We start from the raw sequence: 14582 nt of genomic DNA on the forward strand, positions 1-14582 counted from the left end.
CTGCGACCCAGGAAGATATGACCGGTCCGGGGAGATGGTCCCGAAAGGAATCGCCTGCCCGAGGTCTGGTATCTTCCTCTCAGCTGCTGGCAGAGGAGCCCTTGCAGAAGCTATCAGCTCTTTAGTGATTATCAGCTCGTGATTTCAGCTCAGCTCTGCAGGGCTGCCTCTAGGCCAAACCAGACCGGAGAGAGAGACGAGAAGGCCCGTGTGGCTGGTTCCGCACGAAGGGAGCTTTATTGGGGGTTCCCTCCGGCGAAGGGAAGGCCAGGGACGAGCTCTCTGCCACAGAGGCGAACTTGTCTTCTTTTATAGGGATACAGGGGATCAGCAAGGGGACCAATGGATTACAGAGGGTCTGGGATAGACCAATGGGTTACAGAAAGATCTGCATAGGGTCTCCCAAAGGATTGTGGGTCTACTTTTCCTCACCATGACTCAAAAGTCCTTTCCAGGGAGTCCTGCTGGGCGATTGCAAAATCTCTTATCTCAGCAGACATCCCTCCAGGGCAGTGGCTGGGCATATCCCACAACTTCCAGTGAAAATTCTGATCCAGGCATCTCCCTGTCAATGCCAGGGAGTCAGAGCAGTGTTGCAGGTCTTGGCTGCACTGGGGAGAACTCTCAGCAACCTCCTTCCCTGACACCACAATTCCCTCTGGGTGCAAAGCAGATGTAAACTCGCCCTCAGCAGCCAGATGATGTAAGGGGAAATCTTTACATGGCAAAGCGCCAGCGGAGCTGACCTCCCGTCTCTTCCCTGCTCCTAAATCCCAGCGCAGCTGTACTTTGCTGATCTCCATGTGCCACAATTAGCCTTTAAGGAATATGGCAAGGATTCACGTAGTAGAGCAGCACTAAGGCTGCTCTAGCTCCTGCCTGGGACAGCACTGGCCCCCACAAGCACCATGGCTGGGAATACAACACACTAGCAGACAAAATCTTGCCTCCCACAAAAACACTTGTAATAGAGGGTGGGCAGGCTCTTTGAGAGCTTTGAGAGCTGCCCAGGCTGAGATGCACATCTCCCAGCTCAGTGTTTTCTCACAGCTCTGAGAAGGGCTTGAACATCAACTTCCCATCTGATCCTTCAGGAGAGTTTCTCCAGACTCAGTAATTTGGGTCCTGATCTGGTACATGCCAGCAGTGCAACCCAGCAGCTTTTCTTCAGCAGATCATGTCAAACCAACAACCCAAGCCCCATTTGATGGCAGGGATTAAGCTGGGAATGGGTGAGAGCTGATAGCAAAATACTGGCTATTTCTCTGAAAACACTCCTCCCTATTTCAGCAATTTAATGTCCTCGATCTACTCAGCATAACCTCTTTTTTAGGGGAATGTAGAGCTTGTGAGAAGTGCCTGCATGATCTCTGAGCTTCCATACATCAAATTGTGAGCCTTGTCCAAACAGCTTCTCTGTTCCCTTCTGCCCCACCCCACATACAGCATGGGAGTTGGAAGTTGTGCCTTGTCCTCCAGCCCAAGCAAAAGAAGAGAGGCGGCTCCCACATCTGGCTGCTGGTTCAAATATGTTCCCATTCACTGAAGGGTGTGAGAAATGACCTGCCTATACTCCTGGATGAATCCCTTCATCCTCCTCATCTCCAAAAGGCAATGAAGGAGTATGGAGTAACTCCACACCCAGTCACCCCACACCAGCTCCCTCAGATGGCAAAAAAGGAGAAGCAAGCCCAGGGTGGCCAAACCAAAACCATCAACTGGTGTCTTTGGGAGAAAACACTCTCAGAGCCCCCAAAGAGAAAATATACTGAAGTTCTGCATGGGACCTGTGTTTTGCACATGAAATAGGCTTTGACATCATTCTGGCCTATACCCCAAGACACTGGTTTGGGGTGTTGAGGGAAGCTTTATTCCTGCGGTTGTGTCTTCCCCACCACAATCAAGACAACAAATACAGGCACATTGATGCATTTTGTGTGATGTGGGCACCTGAAAAACTGGTTTGAATTCTTTTTTCCTTTTTTTTTTCTCTCCCCAGAAACCACAAAAGAGACAACTCTGAGTCACGGCCAACCTGAAAAACAACCCCACACTTCTGAACAAACTCTCCATGCCCCAAGACATCCCACTTCAAAACATTGTTTTCCAACCACTACTAATAGCCTACTTTGTAATCTACTTTATCTAAACATAATTTCCCATTAAGTGAAGTGATTCATTTTGCTTATAATCCTACTACTGACAGCATCATATTCAGGGCAGAAGAAAAGACACATTCAGAAAACAACATCAACAAAAGACACACAGGGAAGTCAGAGGAATGTTGAAGATTAAAAGAATTTGTGAGACCAGGGGACAGAGAAAGCTTAGGGATCAGCCCTCAGATGGTACAAACCACCTTTATAACCCAGGTGGGAAGTCAGACATCTCTGGGACAAATCTGAATTTAAAAGAAGCTATTAGTATGGAGTTTTATCCTTAGCCAAAAAAGACACAAGGACTACAGTGCCTGGGCAAGGGAGGAAAAAAATAACCCATGAAACTGTTACATGACCTAGATTTCATTGAACAACTGTGGAAGCAATATTTTTTCAGCATCTGCTGCCATTTCTTTTATTTTTGAAAAGTCAAAGAAAAGGCAGAATCCTGCTTGGTGCTAAGGCTGGTGTAGCCAGCCATGCATCACATACACTGAAATCATTCCAGGGCAGGCAGGACAAAACACACACCCTCGAAAGCACGTCCTCACCCTGCCCCTCTGTCTGTGTCTCACTTTTGAGAAGAGAAAATTGATTTAACCAAGAAAAAGGCAACATTTGCCCCATTTTTACTATTTCAGGCTGAGTTTTGAACCAGGCAGTTTGTTTTATGCAGGTGCAGCCCGGAGCAAGCGTCTGATTTAAGAGCGAGAGAGGGTCTCTGAGGGCACCTTTCTCCATGTGTCGGTGTTACAGTTCGTGACGGTTAATCACTCTACACCAATCTCAGCAACTGTTGACACAAAATAGGTGGAGATCAGGTCTGTGCAAGCACAAAATACCAGAAAGGCAAACTATATGTAAACACACTTCAGATAGCTATGACAAAAGTAGACCAAAGCCTGACTTGCAAAGCAATGACAAGCCATTACTCTCCCCTTCTGTCTTTTTTTTCTTTTCATATATTGAGGGCATGTAATTTTTTTTTTTTTTTAATATATACCAAGGATATCTCTTACACTAAAAAGAAACCAAGACCTGAGAACTGTATGTACAGAGACAATGCAAAGCTCTCCCCTTGCTTCCAGTGCAGCATTTCCACAATACAATAGTGTCCTGAACAGGCACTTTTTTAAAGCCAAACTCTAGTTTTGAGATGGTGCACACCTGAATCTCAGTATTTTTAAAAAAGAGGTATCAAGCAAAGCATTCTGACCCCTACCCTGATCCTGCAGAGCAAAGCTAGAGCAGGAGAGGAGAAAAGAGCAAGTGGCAAATGCTTGCATGGTGCTATTACATTTTATTTCCCTGGCACCTGACATCGCATTCGTTACAGACCATTAATGCACCAACTAAAAAAAAAGTTTCTTGAGTACAAGACCACTCCAGAAGAGGGAAAAGAGGTTTTTTCTTGGTTGCACATTAACCTTTTGCTAGTCAGGACTATTGGCAGGTAAACTCTGTTCACACTGTGCAATGCTCTGCAGCGGGAACCAACCTTACTTCCTCTCAAAAAAGCATCTATGTGACTAAAATAATACCAAGTTTTGGGTTTCTTTTTTTGCCAAGTGCTCAGGGTGTCACTAATTAGTCTTTTAGCTTGGGCAAAATGATTCCACATTTGCTTTTGAAATAAATGGTGTTTCCTTTGCTCGTTTTTCCCAGTCTGAACCCAGGGGCTGTCAGAACCCAGGGGCTGTCAGAGCAATGGTTAGAAACATCTTTCCTTGGTGTTCCTGAATGGGATGACCCTTGTTTTGGGGCAGTCTGGGGGCTGTGGAGACTGACAAGGCTGGACTGCACAAGAAACCCAGGGTCTATTAGGTCTCCATCTTCTCCTCCACCTGAAGTCCTGGAGGCCAAGGGGAGCATTTCCCCAAGTAAACTCTTTACTCACCTCCTCTGAGCACCTGAACCCTTTGGAAAAACACCCATGTGCTGTGCCAAAACTGTATCACTACTCCTTAAACCCATTCAACAAACCCAAACCCCACATTTGAACCACTGTGCTGTACTTTTAAATGGCTTTACTGAACTAAAAAAGGAAATTCCAGCCTAAAATCCGGTGATCCGACAGTACCTGATGGCTCTACATTCACAGCTCTTCCCCCTGTAAGCTATTTGCTCAGCTTTTCTAATAATACCTTGACTGCCTGGCAGCTCTCCAGGGCTGTCTAAGGCAATATGCAAGCTAAACATTTTTTCATCTGATTTCAATATTTTCTTATGAGTAACTATACAGGATTTTACCTAGTGAGTATTCCTGATTGCTGTAATTTAAGAACAGAGAAATAGACTACAGATGTAATATTATTATTACAATTGGCATTCAAGGTGAAAGGCATAACAATTAGCTAAGACTTAGTGAAAACATAAATGTAAAAATCTGCTTGAAAAATCCGGCACATGGTACGTTTAGAACAGCTAATTTACCGCACACATTCTGAACTGCTCAAACGATGTAACAATTCACCCAGCAAGATACTTTTAAAAATAGTTTTCTTGGTGTTTTGTGGGCGTTTTCTTGGAGGGGGATGATTTTCATACACTAAACACCTACTGTCTTATTCTCTGGAATATCAAACAAAATGTATTTGTTACACACAAAACATATATTCTTTCTTATTCCAATTTTTCCTGCTTTTGCATGTATTCTCATTAACACAACAGTATTTAAATAAAAACTGTATACATATTCTTGAATCACACAGAGAAGAAAAGTAAATTGTCTCCAAAATCTGATGGTTAAGTTCGTATTGCTGAAGTTGAGAGGATAATTTGTGAATGTTTTAACATTTACAAGTAAATAAGTACTTGTATTTACTATATCTGATTACTGAGAAAAGTATTTGTTATGTTCTTACACAGATTCAAATTGCATCTTGACCTTTTCTCATTTAATCTGTTTACTACAACAAAAGCAGTAATAGATACATCTGAAAATAAGCAGATATTTTATTCCCCAAGGACTAAAAACCCCTGTGTGTGATGTGCTCGGCAAACCAAGTATCTTCCCTATTTATTGTAGTCCACAATTTGGTAGGCAGTAGGGGTGAAAATCCAACGCTGCATATACTACCAGCACCTGCTTTTGCTATGCTCCCTCCCTGCTGGCCTCCTCCCCCACTTACACTCTAAAAATAGTGCTTAAGTGGGACTAAAGTGGTGCACTGGTCATGTGCTGGCCTTTTGCTCAGGGTGAATATCACCCTCCATGAAGGAATTGAGCAAAGATGATGTCTACGCTAAATGCCCAGCCTCAGGAAGGAGCTGTTCCATCCCCTCCAGGGGGCTGGAATGGGGCTAAACACGTGAGAAACACCAAACAACATGATCAGTTGGATCTGGGAGTGTTTGGGTGTGATTCAGATGCACCAAACACCTGGCATGCTATGATATAAAAACCACAGTGGGAAAAAAGGGGCCTGGGACTCTTTCCCAAAAGGTGGAGAGTTGTGCAGCCATTCCTCTTTCCCCTGTCCCTTTGTGGAGGGGCAGGCAGGGGCTTTCTGCATCTGCCCCATCTGCATCTGGTTCCATCTGCACCTCTCCATCTGCATCTCCCAATCTGCATTCTCCCATCTGCTCCATCCGTAACCCCACCATCTGCAAGCCAGGACGAGCAGATGGAAAGGACACCCTTCACAGTGGTGCTCCCCATTCATCGCTGGGTCCTGGGGAGCACTCTCCTGTGAGAAGTGCAGAATCCTCCTGTCCCCACCATGCCACCCTGCCTGCCCATGCCATGGCAAAGCGCTTCTTCCCCTGCCCCATGCAACTACTGCAGCAAAGCTCTACCACTAGTCTTACCCACAAGCAAAGAAACGGAGGCAGAAGGAAATTTCCTGCTGGAGGAGAGTTGTGAGGGGACTAAAAGAGTAATAAATTATTTCTGTGTGTCTATGCCCTGAGCTGGCAGTGCTACATACAGGAAGGTGCTCAGGTCTTCCTATCCCAAGTCCATCTCTGATTTTCCACACTCATCTTGGGGCTGGTCTTGGAGCCCTTTTGAAATGTCTTTCTTACAAAGTTTCAGTAAAATCCATTTCATCTGACTCCAAGAGTAAGATTAGGGAAATTCTTTGATTACATTATTTGATAATTTTTTTCCAATATGTTTGGTTGGGATTTCTTTGGAGGTTTTTTTCAAGCCTAGGAAATTATATACAAAACTCACATTTAAAGAAGCCAAGGCCATAAAATCAAGAACTCAGGACTTAGGACACTGTATTACTAGAGTTTCTTGCACCCTAGTCTTTAATGCACTTCCTTACAGTTCAGTTACCAGCTCATGCTACCATTTTCGATATGGCTCAATACCTCAAGCATCCCAATGACAATTATGTCTGTTAAAAGAACAGGTGAGGGCATTATAAAATAAAAAAGTCTATTTCTACAGGAAATAAACTTTGACAAAGTTGAATGACTAAGGCAGGAAGAAAAGCAAGCCAGTCCTGGTTCCTACAGCCAAATGCTACACTGGAGAAGAAGATTCAGCTCTGCTGCTTCCTTGGACTTCTTGAGAGCTACTGAGTAAATCACTGAACCCAAACCTTTCACTGTAAGTTACTGATTTCTCACATCTCTCCTCCATTCCCAACACTGGACATTGGCAATGTAAGACACCAAGGCACTCAAAACTTGGAGTTTCCACGAAATAGGAAGTTTCAATGATCGTTGGACTCTACACGCAAATAAATTGCTGTAATTTTGAGTCACCTCAAAGTCCCAGACCAACCGAAAACTTATGACTGTGCTGGACCTGGACCTCTCTGAGCCTCACTTCTTCCCCTGTGAACCAGGACAACACTTTACTTTCTCTTTGCAGGGGAACTGCAAAAATACCATGCAGACCCACAACCTTGTATGCATATATAAGCACGTGGAGGTCAGGGAAGGACTTGGGTATTACAGCAGTAAGTGCCACAGGAAAGCCCAGCAGTAATTATTAATTCCATCTTCAAGCATGGTTTGAATACAGCTCAACAAACGAAGCACGGAAGAATGAGGGCAAGATAAAATATTGACTAGCTGCTCCAGCATTGTCTAGGCTGTGCCCTAGATAGCACAAGGGCATTTTGAAAAAAGCAGAATGGAAACACCTAATAAAGGCTGGAGCTTTAAGGATTTTAATTCTCTTTTTTTTTTTTTTTAAGGATCGTTTTAATGCAGCTGGATGCAACACTATTTAGAGAGACAGTCACATACAGACATACACGTGTAAGGAGGTTATATAGGCACATTGCTCTACAAGTATACAAACATCTATCTGTGTGCACCAAGACCTTTCTAAAACATAAACAAGCGTCTGACACCTAACACAGCCCTTGATTAGAATTGCTCTCTCTTCTTCATAGACTACCACCAGTAATTATTTACCATTAGTTCTCAATGGGAAGGGATTCAGCTGGAATGTAGTAAACAAGAAAACTGTATAGATTGTTCAATATAGCCTGACTGGCTCTCAGCTGAGGTAAGAAGTGATTGGATCACACCTCCTGGATATTTCAATTCATTGTTTTTATCACCCGGGAAAAGCACCTTATTAACCTGTACCTGGTCAGGTCTCTACCACGTCCATACAGGTATCATACAAGTGCCCCTTCTAGTTCGTGTTACCGAGCCTGGAACCCTAAACTGCCATGGGGTCAAACAACTGATAGGACAGAGACCTGAATGGTTCATTTAGACTAACGGCATTTGAACTCTGCTATCTTCCTACCTTCCACAGATTTATTTTTATTTTGCAACAGGGTAAGGGCTCCCTCTTCCCACAACAGAAACATCCAACTGAGGCAAAAAGATGTTCCTAGAAGGCAATGCTGGTGATTCACAGGCAAAGGTGTCATGGGGGGAAAAAAACCAAGGGAAAAATCCTTTGTGTGGATTATTTCTTTACTTCAAGAAAAATAAAACTACCCCAGGAAAAGGGTTATGGTAAAGGGACTGTGGTATTTTTAAAGGCATGTGAGCGTCCATGGATATATTTTCTGGCACATCTCACATCATCACCCCATTCCTGTGACTCCTCCACCATCAATAGGAGTTATGCGTATCAGCTTGGGGAGCCCCAACACCAGGGCAGTCCATATGTGAAAATCCACATTTTTTTTGTTAGGGCAGAGAACTGAAGTATGCAACCAGCACATACTGAAAAGGCATTCAAAATATGACCAAAAAAATTGTTTAAATGCTTTCAATCTGCAGAAAACAAATGCTCTCTTCACTGACTGGTCTGTGGCAAACTCCTAAATCCAGCCAGAAAATCCAGAATTCCCAGTCTGGGCTAACGACCATGCTACCAGACATGAGTTTATGTTTTTCATGCACATTTCATGTATTCCCACACGCTGTGTTGCTGCCAATAATTTATGACTGATCTGCACCCAGCCTGCCCTTCAGCATTTTATTTAATCTCTGCAACAGTGATTTACAATGACTCATCATTAATACAAAAATGTACATGTGTGTTAACAAGTTTGGAAGAATCTAAGGAGGAAGGCAAATTTTTTTTTGTGAGTTGTGGCTGAATGACTTATGAGCCTGCTTAAGAAAGGCAAAACTAACCAGAAATTATATGTTAGCTCTTCCCTGCAGCAAAACATTTAGGTACGAAGAGTTTCTTCTGCACATTGCCTTAGAAGAAAAGAGATCCAGCAAAAGGTTTGAGAAGGTTGCCCTCAGGATTTGGGAGGGGATGAGTAGCTCATTGGTCACCTCATGGCTGGGTATTCCCCGTGCAACCTGCACACTCAGCAACAGCTTCACAGTCTCCTTGTTCCTTAGCATCCATTACAAAAAGCCAGGGCTGAATTGCCGTATTTTGGCATCTCTGCCCACCACCTGTGATTTAAGAAAGTCTCACTGCCTCTATAGTGTTAAATCCTTGTGCCTCTGGGGAGAGAAGGGGAATTGTCTCAATAATTTATACAATTGTAACACCACTGCAGAATCACTAAACTAGCTCAAGCAGAGGAAGCCTGCCCTACATCCACAAGACTTCAGTTATAATGTATTTTGACCTCCTTTTTTTTTTTTTTCTTGCACATAAGGAACTTTTAAGAACACATCTGACACAAAGCCAAAGTAAAAACTCCTCATATTCGAGGTGAGATGGGTACTGAAAAACACCCTGGAAAGAAAACTGAAAGAAAACCTACTGAAAGTCACTCTGGAGAAATTCCACCAACTTTAGCTGAACTCATCCTATGTTCATCATCTTGAAAAATTTCTTTTGATGGACCATCCCAAACTGGCACATTTGTCCATGCTGAATCCTGTGCTCCCAGACCCTGCAGGAGCAACACACCCTTACTCCACCCCATTGTTAAACAAGACCCTGATGAATACACGCAGCTTCTTAGTGGGCCAAAGCACCCATCGTTAAACCGAAGGACAACCATATAAATTAGGGTAGCACCTGGATGAAGGCTGGAGGATGTAAAGTTGAAGCAAACGCTAATTTTTTCCGGCTGAGCCAAAATACAGTGGGTTACACTACCTTATGACATGTAAATTTTATGTTTTGTGCCTTTTAATCCTCCATTTTAAAGTAAGCATGTTGGAAGCGTACTTCACATACACTAAGTATTTGGTATTTTCCTTTATTCAGCATCTTAAAGGGCTTCAAAAAATTGATCTCCCAGGGCTGCTGTGGGGTCACAGAAATTGATAACCCTTACAAGCTATGCTTATGTGAGCCCGCCTGTGTCTCCCAGATAGTGCACTTTGTAAATTAATCCTCCAAAGGCAAATATATTGTAAGTAGCTTGTTATCTCTAAAGTACTAAATTGAAGAATACATGGGATTATATTGACAGAAATTACATTTTCTGTAATGGGGTTTAATATATCTGAAATCTCTCCCATAGGCTCCTACTCTCTCTAAGAGAGGAGGGTTTGTTAATGTAGGTGCAATGGACATCAAGACCAAATTTATTCACTAAAATGGATTAGGCCATGTAATCAGAGCTTCAGTAATATTAATCTCTGACACTTATTGAACGGGGAAAAAAAAAAAAAAACAACTTTTGTCTGCAAACTGGCATTCCTCCCTCCCTTTTCCCCAGCAGGCTTGCTGTTTGCCTTGGCCATTTTCTGGGTATTACTTCAAAGAGGATAAGGTTTCCCATCATAAACACTAATCTAAAAATATTAGGACAATTAATTAGATACACTTAGTTTTACAAGATATTAGATTGCAATACACTTCAAATATGACACTTGTTCCAGGATAGTGGGAGGAACCCACATTTTGATGCAGGGTAATAAATAAATAAAGGGTAATAAATCAAACATTTTTTTAAAGAGGTTTGCTGCTGTACGATAGTTAAATCACGAGTAATTTTCACTGGTTACCTTCACCACACCCCGAACAGTTAGCAGCTGCAGAAATAGCACAGATCCTGACTTCCTTCAAATGAATCACTACTATTAACAGAGCAGGGGCTCCACCAACCCTTAGCTGGAACAAATAAATAAAATTGCTCCACACTGTACTTGAGCAGCAAAGAACCAGATTGTCCTCAAAGTTCATTCATAAACTGGATTTTTAAAACAAACTGATAAAGAGATACAAAGATGTCAGTCAAAAGAAAAACCCCTCTAACAACACTATAAAAAGCATGACAGCAGCCCCAAATAACAACATGCTCAGCAGAAATGGGGCCATTTGGCCCTTTTTTGCCCCCAACATCTGAACCTCTTCCAAGACCAATGTTCTGCAATGGATGTACCTTCCTGTTGAAGAACAGGCATCCTCAGCCAGAAAGAGGACTGGCATCAAATGTGAACACACTGAGATCTGCCCAAATGATGAGAGAATAGAATACAGTGGCAAACCTCATACTTTCTACACATGAAACCACTCACCTGTTATACCCCTTTTGTATCAATAAAATGTTGGAGAGGGGAACAACAAGGGCAAGGTGTGTCCCCAAAACCACAAAGGAACAGCCAGAGGGTGCCAGTGGCAATATAGAAACACTAAGGAAAATTACTTACCAATTGTTCACTTGAAGTATAGTGAGCCCTGTGTCTTGTGCCAACTGCTTTTTCTGCTCTTCTGAAGGGTAAGGGTGCTATAAGACACCAAAATAAATACAAACAGTTAAAACAATGTGCTTTTTTGCCCTACTTTTTATTTTAAATTAAAAAAAAAAACCAAACTCCCACCCAATCCAACCCAAAACAGAAGCGTGACATCTATTATTGAAAGGTGAAAATGCTGAGGTGTGTCACTCTTTTATAATTATTAATGGGCTACTACATCACTTAATTAATGGCACTAAAAGACAAGCCAATTATAAAGATTAGTGAAGTGGAGAAATAACTGCTTAGGATACTGACAGTACCTTGATACTTGAGAAGGATATTTGTTGCATTAGCTGAAAATTTTTTGTACTTGTCTCAAATGACCGATTAGAGTCAAATAATCTATTTTTTTTTTCTGTTTTTAAAAGAACAACAAAGAATGTGATAAAAGCACTTCTCTGTAAAACTAAAACACACTGATGTTTTCTGAGATAGTGAAGGCAAAACTTGCCAGTGCCTCAAAATAATTTGCAAATAAGATCAGAATCCCGAACATAAACAAATGCCTGTGTTTTGAACACAGGCCAACGCAAGGTCAACAATCAGCACATTTTTGCCTGACATTAACATAGCTGTGCTGTGGTAATCCTAAGAGACAGAAAAGAAATACTCCTTTAATTGAAGATAATGTTATAATTCAATCATAAGTTTCTTGTGAGAACTTGATTTGCTTTCTGAGAAAATTTGCTTCTGCATGAATACAGATTGCTTAATAAATCAACAGCAAAAACCACAACCAAGTCTGAAATGTAGAAATATCATTTCTGTCCTTCCCATCTATGCAAAAATGCCACTGCCCCAAAAGGAAATGGCCAAATACTGCAAATGTAACAGTTTCAAGGAAAAGTCCTGTTTTGAGGATCTGGTTGGGCTCCTAACCTGGATGCCCAAGTCTCAGTACATATCTGATTCAGACCTGGACTGGTGCAAGGTGCTTAATAGCATTTCAATAAAGACCATTTGATATAACTGGTTAGTCCTATCCCAACACCATTTAGCAGTTGATTGTCACAAAGTATTTGCTGTTACACATTCATCCTTTTTTTCCCCCCTAAATATTCCCTTATTCTCTGGATGCATTCTTCACTGTAATATTACATGAGGCATAAACTGAAACCTTGTAAACCATAAGAATTTAAAACCTCATAAAATTCCACAATCTTATTGGTATTATAGCTATTTAGCAGATTTTATATATTCTTGTAAACAGCATAGTCTGACTTCTCATGGCTATGTTACATGCAAGTATCGCCTCACATTATCAAACAGGGATTTTTGTTGTAACTCCAGCAACTTCTCTTAACTTACTACATCGATTTCAAAACCCACCACCACGGCCACCAGCTTCATAAGAGACTTCTTATCTCTTTTTCACCCAAAAATGTTGAGGAATTTTCAGTTCTTTTAAAAACACTGTTTTCTTGACAGGAAGCCCAGAGATGACCTGCACACCTGTAAACCATCCCTTGTACTTTCTGTGTGTACATGAAACAGCTCCAGAATTGTAAAGTGAAAAACAGAGGGAAGGGGATTTGACTTCTTTTTTATGGGTAATTTGCATTTTACACGTGCAAAAATCTAGCATGTATTTGACCTGCCTTCTACACACATTCATCCACAACTGTCATACTTATGTCCATCTATCTGAACACAACAGTTTGCTTCCCTTCAACAAAAAAACCCCATACACTACAGACATGATTTCTAACATTTTCATCTTTACAGCTTACTTCTCATTTCATTACTTTGCTATCAAGCGAGGACAGAATTATTCTTTTTTTTTCTTATTTTGCTTTGCCACCTTACATGTGATCTAATTTTAAGTAATTGAACAAACTGTATCTAATTTCATGCAGCAAGCAATAATTACTAGACAGCCTCTAGCTATTGGAATTGAGAAGTCTGTCTCCATTAAGCAATTTTCAATTGTTCTGGACTTTTTTTTTTAAATAGACAAGACTGGATAAAATTAGCCATCAGAATAATATTGTCACTGTAAAAATAATTGCTTTAAAAGTCCCAAACTACAAATTCCTCAAATCGTGGTATGTCTAAGGTCATCTGATTTTTTTTTCATATCCTAGTACAGCATAAACTTTTAATTTCATGATAAATCTGTAATTGCCATAATCACATGACAGCCTGTGATTTCACACAGCTAATCCCTCTTAGCTAAAGGGTCACGATGTTGCAGGCTTTTAAACTATGATTCGGTGTGGTTTCAAGTAATCTTAAACACTAAGCAACCTTATTATATAAGCTTTCTGTGGATCATACAAGTTATTCCTTTGTAGACTAAAAATAAAATAAAATAATAGGAATGACTTGACAAAGAATCAGCGTGCCACAGGCTAGGTTGCTATTAAAACATTCAAAGCCTTGCTGCATTCCCACCCACAGGGCTTGGAAGGCCTGTGCTACAGGCAAAGGCAGACATCACATTGCAACAGAGAGAAAGGGGGAAACCCTGAGAACTACCATTTTATGAAGAAAGAGGAAATTCAATCAAAACTGTTGCTGTTGGTCTTTATTCCACCTGTGCAAGAATGACCAGTGTCTTCTGAAAACTTTTTAACAGTTGTTTGAAGGAATAAATGCACATAGGTATGGATATATGTATTTGTGGGTGTGTAGATTATATTATATTTGTATTAATATGTATAAAACATACCTTACTCAAATGGCTAAGTTTAAGGTAGCCTTGTGAGGAGAAGAAAGTTGGATTTGATCCCTATGGGTCCCTTCCAGCTTGAGATATTCTATAATTTTACTAAATATATAAATACATATGGAAGAATGACTAAAAATACTGCAGTGACTCCAGCTGACAAGTCCACCTATCACTCTGGATCACTTTGGGATATCAAGGCAAACTGTTCAATAAACAGTGACTTGAGACCTTTACTTTGTTGTGTACATTAGCTCCTACCATTATCTCTTAAAAGCTTAATTATTTGCAAACAATTGATCAAGATGGGAATTGGAGAAAAGAGACACCAGACCACCGGGAGAGCTGCAATGCATTAGGAGAGCAAACAGAATTACCTTTAGGTCTTATAATCAGAATTAACGATTGGGACCGTATGCAGGGCAGCACGAGAAGCTGTAACGCTCATGCTGGACTGTTTTCCATTTGATCTGCATTAACACCTCGAGTGAAAGCCATAAAACAGTGATTACAGATGGGAAGGCTGACCCTCCTTCCCAGAACCAGTCCAGCTTGTGTATACTGGAAGACTGCAGACAGGCTTTCTTGCCAAGGCCAGAGGAAAAGGGCAAATCCAAGGGGAAAAACAAGTAGGAAGCAGGCAGGTTTAAAAAATAACAACA

General features: G+C 41.4%; 1 protein-coding gene across 4 annotated transcripts in view; it reads right to left on the reverse strand.

Annotated features, from left to right (window-relative positions):
- The window catches only part of MEIS1 (Meis homeobox 1), a 108298-nt gene that overhangs the window by 12601 nt on the left and 81115 nt on the right, over positions 1–14582 (reverse strand). For all 4 annotated transcript variants that reach the window (XM_082303481.1, XM_082303479.1, XM_082303478.1 and 1 more), the window contains exon 9: positions 11163–11239. In XM_082303481.1, coding sequence (XP_082159607.1) covers positions 11163–11239 — 77 coding nt within the window. The remainder of the gene's footprint in view (positions 1–11162; positions 11240–14582) is intronic.

This window comes from Coloeus monedula (genome assembly GCF_965178545.1).
Source record: "Coloeus monedula genome assembly, chromosome: 2".
In the NCBI taxonomy this organism is placed as follows: domain Eukaryota; kingdom Metazoa; phylum Chordata; class Aves; order Passeriformes; family Corvidae; genus Coloeus; species Coloeus monedula.